Raw genomic sequence first — 12746 nt, 5'->3', positions numbered from 1 at the left:
TCTGAACAACAGTGTTGTAAAATCAGATATTTTGTGCTCGATCTTTCAAAATGACCTTTATTGTGCTAGGGAAAAAATTGCAACTTATCTTATTTTTATTTTCTGTCATCAACAGAGTGTTGTCCCATTTTGTAAAACACTGTTATAATGTTCTAACCATAGAAGATACAATTTTAAAGCAATGTAAAATATATTACAGTATTACCCACAAAGTCAATTCACTATATTTTCTAGCTGCAAAAAGGGCTGGAATCCAGAACTACACTGACCATGTGTCAGATGGTTTTAAAAGAACTAACAAATATGAACTCTCAAAATAGAATGAATTGTTTTATGATTGAAAGAAAAATTCACCTGCCCCAATGTCATAAAAAGCAAAATGGTTCATCCTTTCCATACCTTATGGGGAATGCCTTTTAAGGGAAGGTTTAATTCATTTGTATTGTTCTTTTGTATTTTGAGTTAACAGTTGGCGGGCTGGTTTAAGATCACAGAAGTCTATAGTACTACAGTAGGTATTTTGTAAAGGTATTTGGCTTCTCTGACAATAATTGTGTTTAAAATAATTGTAACTGTAATTACAGTATCATTAGTGAAATAATATTGGTGGACAAACTGTTTAGTTTTTTTAAGGTTCCCAATATTATTGCTATGTTGTTCTTGTTCCTGCTAATAGTAACACAAGTACAAATAACAGAAGTGCATTTGTGTATATCTACCTACACAACAGCAACTTTCAAACTTATCAAATGTAGTGAGAACAATTCTTCCAGGTGTTCGGGAAAATTTGAAAACCTTTTGGCTTTGTAATATTACATTAATTAAACTCAATAGCTTCTTAGTACTTTTATACACAAAGCCCACTTCTAAGTAAGTCCGATTAAATAGTGAAAATTAAAACAAAAAGTCTACAATAAGGAGAAAAAGCAGCAGAAAATACCAGCACTGGAAAAATAAGACATCCTGATCATAGAATCATAGAAGATCAGAGTTGGAAGGGACCTCAGGAGGTCATCTAGTCCAACCCCCTGCTCAAAGCAGGACCAATCCCCAATTAAATCATCCCAGCCAGGGCTTTGTCAAGCCTGACCTTAAAAACTTCTAAGGAAGGAGATTCCATCACCTTCCTAGGTAACTCATTCCAGTGTTTCACCACGCTCCTAGTGAAAATGTTTTTCCTAATATCCAACCTAAACCTCCCCCACTGCAACTTGAGACTATTACTCCTTGTTCTGTCATCTGCTACCACCGAGAACAGTCTAAATCCATCCTCTTTGGAACCCCCTTTCAGGTAGTTGAAAGCAGCTATCAAATCCCCCCTCATTCTTCTCTTCCGCAGACTAAACAATCCCAGTTCCCTCAGCCTTTCCTCATAAGTCATGTGTTCCAGTCCCCTAATCATTTTTGTTGCCCTCCGCTGGACGTTTTCCAGTTTTTCCACATCCTTCTTGTAGTGTGGGGCCCAAAACTGGACACAGTACTCCAGATGAGGCCTCACCATTGTCGAATAGAGGGGAACGATCACGTCCCTCGATCTGCTGGCAATGCCCCTACTTATACATCCCAAAATGCCATTGGCCTTCTTGGCAACAAGGGCACACTGTTGACTCATATCCAGCTTATTGTCCATTGTAACCCCTAGGTCCTTTTCTGCAGAACTGCTGCCTAGCCATTTGGTCCCTAGTCTGTAGTGGTGCATGGGATTCTTCCGTCCTAACTAGTCCTTGTTAAACCTCATCAGATTTCTTTTGGCCCAATCCTCTAATTTGTCTAGGTCCTTCTGTATCCTATTCCTACCCTCCAGCGTATCTACCTCTCCTCCCAGTTTAGTGTCATCTGCAAACTTGCTGAGGGTGCAATTCACACCATCCTCCAGATCATTGATGAAGATATGGAACAAAACCGGCCCGAGGACCGACCCTTGGGGCACTCCACTTGATACCGGCTGCCAACTAGACATGGAGCCATTGATCACTACCCGTTGAGCCTGACAATCTAGTCAGCTTTCTATCCACCTTATAGTCCATTCATCCAGCCCATATTTCTTTAACTTGCTGGCAAGAATACTGTGGGAGACCGTGTCAAAAGCTTTGCTAAAGTCAAGGAACAACACGTCCACTGCTTTCCCCTCATCCACAGAGCCAATTATCTCGTCATAGAAGGCAATTACATTAGTCAGGCATGACTTGCCCTTGGTGAATCCATGCTGACTGTTCCTGATCACTTTCCTCTCCTCTAAGTGCTTCAGAATTGATTCCTTGAGGACCTGCTCCATGATTTTTCCAGGGACTGAGGTGAGGCTGACTGGCCTGCAGTTCCCAGGATCCTCCTCCTTCTCTTTTTTAAAGATACTACATTAGCCTTTTTCCAGTCGTCCGGGACTTCCCCCGATCACCATAAGTTTTCAAAGATAATGGCCAATGGCTCTGCAATCGCATCTGCCATCTTCTTTAGCACTCTCGGATGCAGTGCATCAGGTCCCATGGACTTGTGCTCGTCCAGCTTTTCTAAATAGTCTCGAATCACTTCTTTCTCCACAGAGGGCAGGTCAGCTCCTCCCCATGCTGTGCTGCCCAGTGCAGTAGTCTGGGAGCTGACCTTGTTCGTGAAGACAAAGGCAAAAAAAGCATTGAGTACATTAGCTTTTTCCACATCCTCTGTCACCAGGTTGCCTCCTCATTCAGTAAGGGGCCCACACTTTCCTTGACTTTCTTCTGGTTGCTAACATACCTGAAGAAACCCGTCTTGTTACTCTTCACATCTCTTGCTAGCTGCAACTCCAGGTGTGATTTGGCCTTCCTGATTTCACTCCTGCATGCCTGAGCAATATTTTTATACTCTTCCCTGGTCATTTGTCCAGTCTTCCACTTCTTGTAAGCTTCTTTTTGTGTTTAAGATCAGCAAGGATTTCACTGTTAAGCCAAGCTGGTCGCCTGCCATATTTACTGTTCTTTCTACACATCAGGATGGTTTGTCTCTGTAACTTCAATAAGGATTCTTTAAAATACAGCCAGCTCTCCTTGACTCCTTTCCCCCTCATGTTATTCTCCCAGAGGATCCTGCCCATCAGTTCCCTGAGGGAGTCCAAGTCTGCTTTTCTGAAGTCCAGGGTGATGGTAGAGGGTGATGATAGAGGGTAAACCCCTGTAGCCTTTGTCAAAGATACTTCAGTCTCCCGAACTGTCAAGCTATCATCTTTCACAAAACCACACTGGCAAAAGGAATCTCTCTGTAGTGGCTGGTCTAGATAGAGGATAAGAGCCTATTATTGCTTCCAGTTTTTCAGCTACATGTGGTAAAGCTCTTTGATATTGATCTAAAAATTCTGTTGTTCATCCTTGCTGATAATCTATGGTGGGGGGTCAATGTGATTCCATGTGGAATTTCTGTTTGCTCAGTTTGCTTTAAAGAAAAGGGGAAAAAAAGAAATAACATAGAACAAAAACTCTGTTAAAATAACATTGAGTGCCAAATCAAGCACTGAAATGTTAGGAATTACCAGAATTAAGCTTATCTGTATAACCTTGTCAACCACAGTCCTTGTGCATGTACACTTGTTATTGTTCCGTTTAACGTGCATATTGTGTGACACGTAAAGGCTTTGACCAGGTTATGTTACTGTCTGTAATTGCATGATAACATACTATTTGTTCTTCAGGACCCCTGCCTCATACAGCACACAGGATGGACAGCAAATGAGGCAGAGTGTTGCAGGAAGAAAAAGTACTTTCTTTTGTGTCTAGAACACTGTACTGGGACCAAGACAGCTGGGTCTATCCCTTGCTCTTGTTACTGCCCTCCCATGTGTTATTGGGCAAGGATATCATAATGCATACATGCAAAGATATGGAGTGAAGCTTTCACAGGGAGCCTTAATTCTGGTGTTTCCTACCTTTTTGAATGTTTGATGTGGCAACATTAATATTTTTCAAAATATTTTGTCTGTAATTACTTATACTTATACTTAACATTCAGAGGTGTTCCAACAGTAAGAACTGTTGACCATGAAGTAATCCAGGTAATGTTTTGGATCCCTTCTTGCTAGCATGAAATCAGCATATTAATAAACACTATGATGCTGAGGATATTAGGATGCCAAGGCTACCATTTTGTATGTGACATGGCACTGTCCCTTTCTGGAGACATGTATTAGAAGAATAGCTCTGATTTTTGGATGTGCTCATACTTAGCTTTGGTTCCTCTTAAACTGAGAAATACTCATGTTTTGGAGTCTCTATACAAATGAGAAAAGAATTGGTTGTAGATTGCCACAAAGGCAGCTCAAAATTAATGTTCAAACTGGAAATGCAAATCAACTCAGGTCAAAGTGAGATCTGGTAACTTCATTAAAGTCAGTGGGATGATTTTGGCTTTTTGAAGCTGTGCTGTACTGGAAGTTGCCAAATTGGAAGAGGTTCCTTTCTGACAGGAGTAAAATGTGGTTCTCGTTGGGCACTCATGCTGACCATGCTGGTCATGACCCATGCTATCTCCAGATTGTTCATTTTCAGAATTTCTAGTGCCTCCGAGTTTTGGGTGTGTAAGCAATGCAGCAGCAAGCTCTGAGCTCATGTGCTTGTGACAGATTTGCATAGGAAACTGAAAATGAGCCATGTCCCAAGAAGCAGCTTAGGGGTTATTTTTTGTCTTTGTGAATTTTGTAATGACTCTTTCTTCAATGGCAGCACCAGGGTGAAATTGGTTAGTGCAGACATTACTTATGCTTGTTATATGAAGAAAATTTGGAAAAATTGTACTGAAACTGCTCTAAGCTATTAATTAAAACTATGACTTGGTATCATGAGGATACTGGGCAGTGACTATGTCTTATTTCAGAAAAATACAATTACAACTTTTGCTTGCAAAAATCTACTTAAGGCATAGATAAACTGCACATAATGAGCCCCAAACTGTCTGCTGTGTTGTTTTTGGGGCTGTCCTGTCCTCAAATCCCATTCTTGTGAAGATGGAGAGGGAGCCCCTACCAGATGATCCTCTGGGGTTATCCAGCAAGTGTAAACACCTTCAGATGTCTCTTAGGGTATGTCTATTCTCCAGTGCAAGCCCAGAGTTAGAGGGACTTGAGTCAACTAACCCATGTTAGGGGTGGGCTTGAGCATCTACATTATATCTTAACCCTATGACTTTTCTAACCTGTGCTTGAACCTAGGGCTCTGGCATCCGCACTGCAGTGCACAGACCCAAGTCAAAAAGTCAAAGTAACCATATACCAGAGTCCGTAGCAACCCCACCCCCAAAATGTGGCTGCTCTAGCCCTGGGATCATGGTGCACTGGGAGAAAACTTTACTGCCTGCCCTACACGTTACCAGGAAGCAGCTCATTTTGCAAAAGGCTTGATTGGTTCGCTCTCCATTGCCAACCCAGAAGGGACTCTGATAGTGTGCTTGAAGATCAGTGCTCAGAAGAGAATGAGTTAATGCTGACCTGAGCTGCTGCCGTTCACGAAGCGTGGGTGGCTTCCATTTTCAGTGGAGTGGATTGCAGATTATTGGGATAGAGAGGACTAAGGAAGTTGTCCCATGGAATTATGAGAGAATTCTGGCTGATTCCCAGGACACAAATCAAATAGGGCTGCATCTACACTGCAATGCAATAACGCTCAGATCCTGGATTCCAGCTTAACTCAAGCTCAGACCCTACAGTGTCCTGGAACCCTGGGCTTGAGCCCTGGGTTAGCACAGTTGCAGTGTAGACACAAAGAGGGGGGTTAGGCTTGAGCCTGGGATCAAGCATGGCTTTATGTTGCAGGATAGACATACCTGTGTGGGTATATCTACACAGCAAAAAAAATAAAATAAAATGTGGCTGGCCCATGCCAGCTGTCTCGAGCTCGTGGGGCTTGGGCTGTGGGTCTGTTTCATGGCTAAGTAGATTTCTGGGCATGGGCTGGAGCCCAGGCTCTAGGGCCCTGCGGGGATGGAGGTGCCTAAGAGCCCTGCATTGGCCTGTGTAGAGGAACCACATCAGTTCCATTACATCTGTCCCCTTCCTCAACCATGAAGGAAGGGGCCAGATTTTTGCCCTTCCTTCTTTGTGGTGCACTCCCTTATCAATCTTTCACATATATCAGTATTGTATGGGGAATGAGGATGGCATGATCTGTCAAATGTACAGTGACAAGGTAGGTGAATCCCAATGCACTGGGGGTGTAGCCGTGCTGGATGCTACTACAGCTTTAGAATGGAGTTAGGGGTTCCTTTCCCGCTCCACACCAAACGGATAGAGGAGGATTTGTCCCAGACTACTTTGGGTTAAATTGCTCTATTCATGATTGGATAACTAACTACAGCACTTCTTTCAGCATGAATCTCAGCAATATAGTTCCAAGCTATGATATAAGAAATCTGATTTTGTTTGTCAAAGCTACTTCTAAACTACAGTAACTTCTTTATAGAGTCATCATCATTAAAGAGCCTGGAGAATCACCGGGAGTCCTCATAATGTGAAATTGATGAGATCAATAAAGGAGATTTGTAAATACCAATTTACAGAATATAGACTCTTGAATTAAATGCTGTAATACTTAAGTTTAGGGGATCTTTTCAGGTACAGAGCATCACGCTTTAAGAACCTTAGAGTTTATACTGTAAAAGGGTGGGCTATATGAAATGTGATTGATTCATATAACTTCTCTAATAAAAAGTAGTGTTTCTTATGTTGGGTTCTTGTGCAACTAAAGCAAGAGATGTATTCATGGGTTACCAGAAAAAGTCAATTCTTAAATTGCAAAGAGCTTCAGCTACCAACCATATTACATCATCAAAACATCTCACGGACACTCAGAAATAAGCTGTACTTCTGTATGGCAGTGAAGCAGCAAATTGAATTCTCATAATATGTTTTGAAAATGAGTCTTGTTAGGTTTGATGAGGTGGAAAAGGTACTGAGATCACTGGTTTGTTCCAATACATTCAGTACACTTTACTTGGCTGTTTGCCATGGCTAATCTTTTTAATGGCAGTATAGCTTCTAAACCCATTTGGTAGAAAGTTATGCATCTCAGTTTTATAATATCACACCAAGTAGGGTGGTAAATAACTTTCTATTCAAGCATGAAAGCCTTTTTTGTTACAATCCCAGAAATCTTATTTTAAAAACCTTATCTTGAAAGCCTCAGTAATTCCTTTATGAATTCAGCAATAAGCAGAATAAAAGGCAAACCTCCTGATTTATATTTATTAGTTTTTAAATGCACCTATCCAGTCCTCTTATTCAAAGACTTATGAGTTCACCTATCTAGCACTTATTTCTAAAAATGCATCAATAATTTAGGAACAATGTCCAACAAATTCAGTCCTCCCAGAACCCTCTGGATTCCTCAAAAAACTCCCCACTCGCTCACTTACTCTCCTCTTTAGGAAAAGTCTGGGAGAACAACTGAGCCTTACAGCATGACCTTGAAGGTCAGCAAATTCAAAGTTATGGAGAATCCAAGTATTAAGTGGATCCCATTGTCAGTGATCCCTCACTGAAAAGGAACTGGTTTCATCCCCCTGACAGCTAAACCAGGGGCTGTTGTCTGAAGTGCCTGAGATGATTTTGACTCAGTGGCCTCACATGGATGTGGTCTCTGAGGTAATCAGAGTCCAACCTATTTAAATCATTATAGGTTACTTCAGCTGCATTTAGAAATTAAGCCAAAGCTATCATAGAACCCACACATGATGGAGTGTCCTGCTAGAAAATGTCCTTAAACAAATAAACCATCATAGTCTGTGGAGTGGTCTACAGAGAGCATATTGCAGTGTCCCCTTCTCAAAAGGACTACTGTGGTGAGGTCTGTATCCGACAGACAAAGATGCATCCTTCGAGACATCTTTCATTCTCATCAACTGCTACTACAGGGACATCCAGAAGTAGTTGAAGATCCAACAAAGCCCCCTGGTTTGGTTGGACAGTTTCCCCGCATTAGAGAACTGATACCACCTCTTCGGTGTCTTCACATTGGTTCCTTGAACCTCCCAGTTTAACTCCAGTCTTGTCCGGATTGATTTGCATCCAAAACTCAAGACCTGATTCCATCATTCTTATGTGTGAGAACTACTTAAAACCATTGTGGCAACAGAATAAACTTGGATTTAGTAAGGGATACTGTAGCATGTAGCAGAAAATGGTAGTCCTCAGTGCTGTGTCAAAATTTAAATACCAATTATGCAAATGAATGCCTCTCAAGTCAAAGAATGAACAAAGTTAAGAAGGAAACGTGGCCTGACTGACCCCTGAAAATCTGCAGTTTAGCTCATGTGTCCAGGTACTTATTGTACCCAAACATGTCTGTCTGGATTTGGCCTAAGCATTGTCCCATTAATATTTGCTACTACTGTAATTGCACAAAGAGGAATAAAACTTAAAATAATCAGGAGAAATAAAGAAGAGCCATTCTTTTCAGAATCCAGTTTTTTTCAGAAGGTGTAATTTTCTTGGTTGCTATTCAACTATTTATTTATTGTCGGACTGTTCCCAGTAACATCACTCAGGAGCAGCAGAAGGAATATTAAGCAACATGATGCCATTCTATCCATTCTGTGGTATTGTTTGGTTGGCTTCATAGTAGAGGTTACAGCTGATAACTCTTCTTTTGCAGTTTCCCTGGGTTTTTTTCATTAGGGCTGAATCTTGATTGTGCTTGGCTGTAGATAGTGATGGTAGGGTTGCCAGATGGGTAGATAAAATTTGGCTAAAGAGAGGGGATGAAAATTATATAACAAGGAACTAATGGGTGTCTTGTGATGTTAAAGCGCAGCGGCTCCCTTGCTCATTGCTTGCAAATATGCTTAGACAATATAGTAATGCCAGTAAGCTTCATTAGATCAGCATCTATATTGAATTCAAAGAAAAATACACCCACATATACATTCCATCATATCTGCTTTATTCCAAACACCTTTACCAAAGAGACAAAATATGTGTGTGTGCTATTACTGTGACTTCAGATTGAGTTATGGCATTTTATAAAGCTTTTTAGTTTTATTTCCCCTTGTTTTCATTTGCCCTTCGGTCATTATCTCCCCCTGTATCACCAGCTGCCCATTCTTTAAGAGAGAGCCCACAGCCATCCTTCCCCTTGAGCCATCAGGGAGCCCAGCAGAGCAGCCAGAGCTCACCTACCACTTGGATCTTTGTATTTCAGTGAAGCCTAGGCCACTGTGGGGTTTTAAAGCCTCTGACGCTGTCTCCTGTGTAATTCCTGAAATAGTTCCCCCTTGAGGAAGTGATTCAAAGGAAATTTAGTGAGAAGAACATCAGTTTCCTGAGTACTTCCCCATGTTAATTTATACCCCAGAATCATGCAATGGTCCACTGTGTTCAAAGACTTTGTTCTTGCTTTAGTCCTTCTCCATTGTTGTTGTTCTTTTATTTATTATTGTAGAGCCTAGGAACCCCAGTCATAGACCCCATTGTGCTAGGTGCTGTACAAACACAGAACAAACAGCCAGTCCTTGCCCCAAAGAGCCTACGATCTAAGTATATGACAAAATTGAACAGATGGATCTCTAAAAATAAGCGCTTATTTTCTCTCCAAAAAAAAAAAAAAGTCAGGTGAGAGTATGGTGCTTTGAGATTTAAAGGGAGATGAAGAAAAGTTTTGAAATGAACACATAACTTTTTAGACTAAAGTGAGTTTATGAGGATGAGGAGAGAAATAAAGGTAAAGTACGCCAAGTCATTGATTTTTATTCATTAAGGACCAGCTCCTGTGAGGTGGTAAGCACCCTTCTCTCTCATTGAAATCCAAGGGGATGAGGACATTGAGCACTTTAAAGGAAGTGCTCAGCACCTTGCAGGATTGGGCCCTAAATTTCGGAATGGGAGGGACATATGTGTTAAACAGGTACATTTTGAAAGAACTGACTTTTGCAGGTTTAAAAAAAATCAAGATGGTGTGGATTGAGCCAGTGGCGATGAAAGCTGCCTTACAGAAAGTTTAAAAAGTCAGGGTGGTTGCTGACAGATGTTGCACTGATTCTTTTCCAGTTATCCATACAGTGAAGATTGTAGCCAGGGAAAGCAGTACATGAATACTAGATGTCCAGCTTGGTGTGATAGAATTCTGATGTCACATTCAGCCAAGGAACTGATTCTAAAAGTAAGTACACCCGTGTGATCACATTATTTTCTAGTTATTTCTTCGTTTCTCTTCAACATAGTGTTTGTTTTTGTTTTTCTATTTCTTGCCTCTCCCTGAATTCTTAACTGTCCAGAGTAAACCCCAGGATAGCTGAAGACAGCAACACCAAAGCAATGATCACATTTTTCCCTTATGCAAAGTTTTTCATCTGATGATCTTAGTGTTTTACAAACATTGTACAGTTAAGTTTCACAAATCCCCTCTGAGACTTAGAGTCCCTTGGTTTCAGTGCATAGTGATAAGTCTAATTTTGCCAATGCCATAGCAACAGTGTAGCTCAAGAATTTCCCAGATTCCCTCCCCTCCCTTCCTCCTCCCTGGCCCCTTTTTTTGCTGTACAGATACTGAGCCAGATCCTGGGATCAGACCAAACTACACACTTCACAACAGGGTAGAAAGGGGACCTTTGTATTCCCCTTATCATGTGTGTAGGCCTGGTCCTTCATGCCAGGTTACAGCAATCTGAATGCTATCACAATTTACACAAGTTGCAAATGGACCCAGAGAACCAAAAACACATAAGGAGATCTTAGGGGCATCCCATCCAGGCCTCTTTGCTCTTACCATGCCCCATTTTCCTGCTATGCCAGAAGTGGGTGTGAGGGACATGCTAGAGCAGTGGTGGGCAAACTGTTGCACGCGGCCCACAAGGGTAATCTGCTGGCGGGCTGTGAGACAGTTTGTTTATGTTGACCGTCCACAGGCACGGCCACCCGCAGTTCCCAGTGGCCGTGGTTCACCATTCCCGGCCAATGGGAACTGCGGGAAGCAGCGCAGGCCGCAGGGACATGCTGGCCGCCACTTCCCGCAGTGCCCATTGGCCGGGAACGGCAAACCACAGATACTGGGAGCTGCGGGCGGCCATACCTGTGGACGGTCAATGTAAACAAACTGTCTCGCGGCCCACCAGCGGATTACCCTGACAGGCTGCAGGTTGCCCACCACTGAGCTAATGTCTGTGCTGTGACTTTCTACCACGCTATAGTGAGCTGGTGATCTTGGGGTTACTCCAGAGGGCTTTATTGACAGATTGTGATGGCTGTGCAGTCACAGCAGCTTTATCACACCCACGAGTCTTGCCCACCTTCTCCAAAAACATCTTGACTTGACAAGCTTATTTAAGATCCAACGCTCTGTGTTTGTCTTCGTTTTTCTGCATACTGACGTGGTTTTTTAACATTAATTACAATAGGTAGGATTGGAAAATAAATCCTCACACTACTGGCTCTGTGGGTGTTTGTGTGTGTCGTACTGGTACACTTCAAACTTGATTTCTTTATATTTATAACCTTCTCTCTTTCCCTCTCTCATCAGTGTTGTGTATCTCATGATAATGTTTGCTTTGCAGTAAGTTACATAATTACAATCAAAAGATAACTCACTGAAACTTGAGAGTATTTTTTCCATAGCTACTCAAGTTTCTGTCTCTCTAAAGCACTTCTTCTCATGTTAACCTCTAAGAAGTGTTGGCATTAGCACCTTAAACGTTTCACCAAACCCTCATTCAGGGGTGAAATTCACCCCTCATTGCATAAAATCTGAGCAACTTGGTTTGTTCAGGGAAATTCTTGAGGTCTGGTGAATGGAATTCACTTCCTTAACTTGGGGACAGGCTGTGGCTATGGTACAGCCCCTCTGTGACTAATCCAGTCATGGGTCTGGACTAGCATTTTAAGACCTTCTGCATCTCCTGTATAAATGTTGCCAGCCAATGGATCCACAGAGATTCCAGATCTCCATCCATGATGGCCTTTTTGGGACCAAGATAGGGACCTCTTTCATGTGCAGAAGCACTGCAGTAGCCCCCATGTGGCTGCTCTGTCCAAGGCCTTCCTATACAGCCACAAGGCTGAACTAGTGAAAAGGGCCCTATGCATTTGGATTAATTTAATCTTTTAATTGGTGGTTAATGCCATCAACGAGCTCAAGATAAAGGCAATATTATGCTATTTATTATGCACAATAATTAAAATGTATATAACATCTGAATACTGTGGAACCCTAGTATTCAGTAGGAAAGCAATACCGGGAAAACAAAGTTGCCAAAAAGGGGCAGGAACGGAGAATGAACTGGATATAAGCTTTCTATGCAATACTGCAGCATAAAAAGTCAATGGAAATTTGGGCTTCATATGTAGAATCATATACCAAAGAGATGATAATTTTGCATCTCTATATGACACTGGTAAGACAGTAAACACAATATTGCATATACTTCTAGACACCCATGGAATTCTCCATAACAAAGGACAGAGTGACCAATGAGGGAAGATTTTAAAAATTAGCTACAAATCAGAGGAGATATAACTGTGTATAAATGTTTGAAGGGTGTAAACACCAGCAAAGAGAGGAATTGTTTAAGATTATATTAGGGAGTCTAACCAAATGTAATGAGACAAACTTAAACATAGGAAAATGAAGGCTGAACACCAGAGAAAATTTGTAACAATGAGGTCAATTGGCCTGAAATAATCTCCACAGGGAAGTGGCAGAAGTTCACTTGGAGCATTAAGGGCTCAATTTTCAAAATCCTTTTTAATCTTGTGTCTGCAATTTCGCATTTGCAAAATTTGGGCATGCTATTTTGGATATGGA

At 41.6% G+C, this 12746-nt stretch overlaps 1 protein-coding gene across 4 annotated transcripts in view; it reads left to right on the top strand.

The window, feature by feature from the left end:
• Positions 1-12746, top strand: part of INPP5A (inositol polyphosphate-5-phosphatase A) — a 426365-nt gene that overhangs the window by 408136 nt on the left and 5483 nt on the right. For all 4 annotated transcript variants that reach the window (XM_084635262.1, XM_084635265.1, XM_084635263.1 and 1 more), the window contains exon 13: positions 9998-10109. In XM_084635262.1, the coding sequence (XP_084491388.1) occupies positions 9998-10109 (112 nt within the window). The remainder of the gene's footprint in view (positions 1-9997; positions 10110-12746) is intronic.

Source organism: Lepidochelys olivacea (genome assembly GCF_965140295.1).
Source record: "Lepidochelys olivacea isolate rLepOli2 genome assembly, chromosome: 7".
Classification (NCBI taxonomy): domain Eukaryota; kingdom Metazoa; phylum Chordata; order Testudines; family Cheloniidae; genus Lepidochelys; species Lepidochelys olivacea.
The sequence above is the reverse complement of the archived record's forward strand: the minus strand, read 5'-3'. Positions and strand labels throughout refer to the sequence as shown.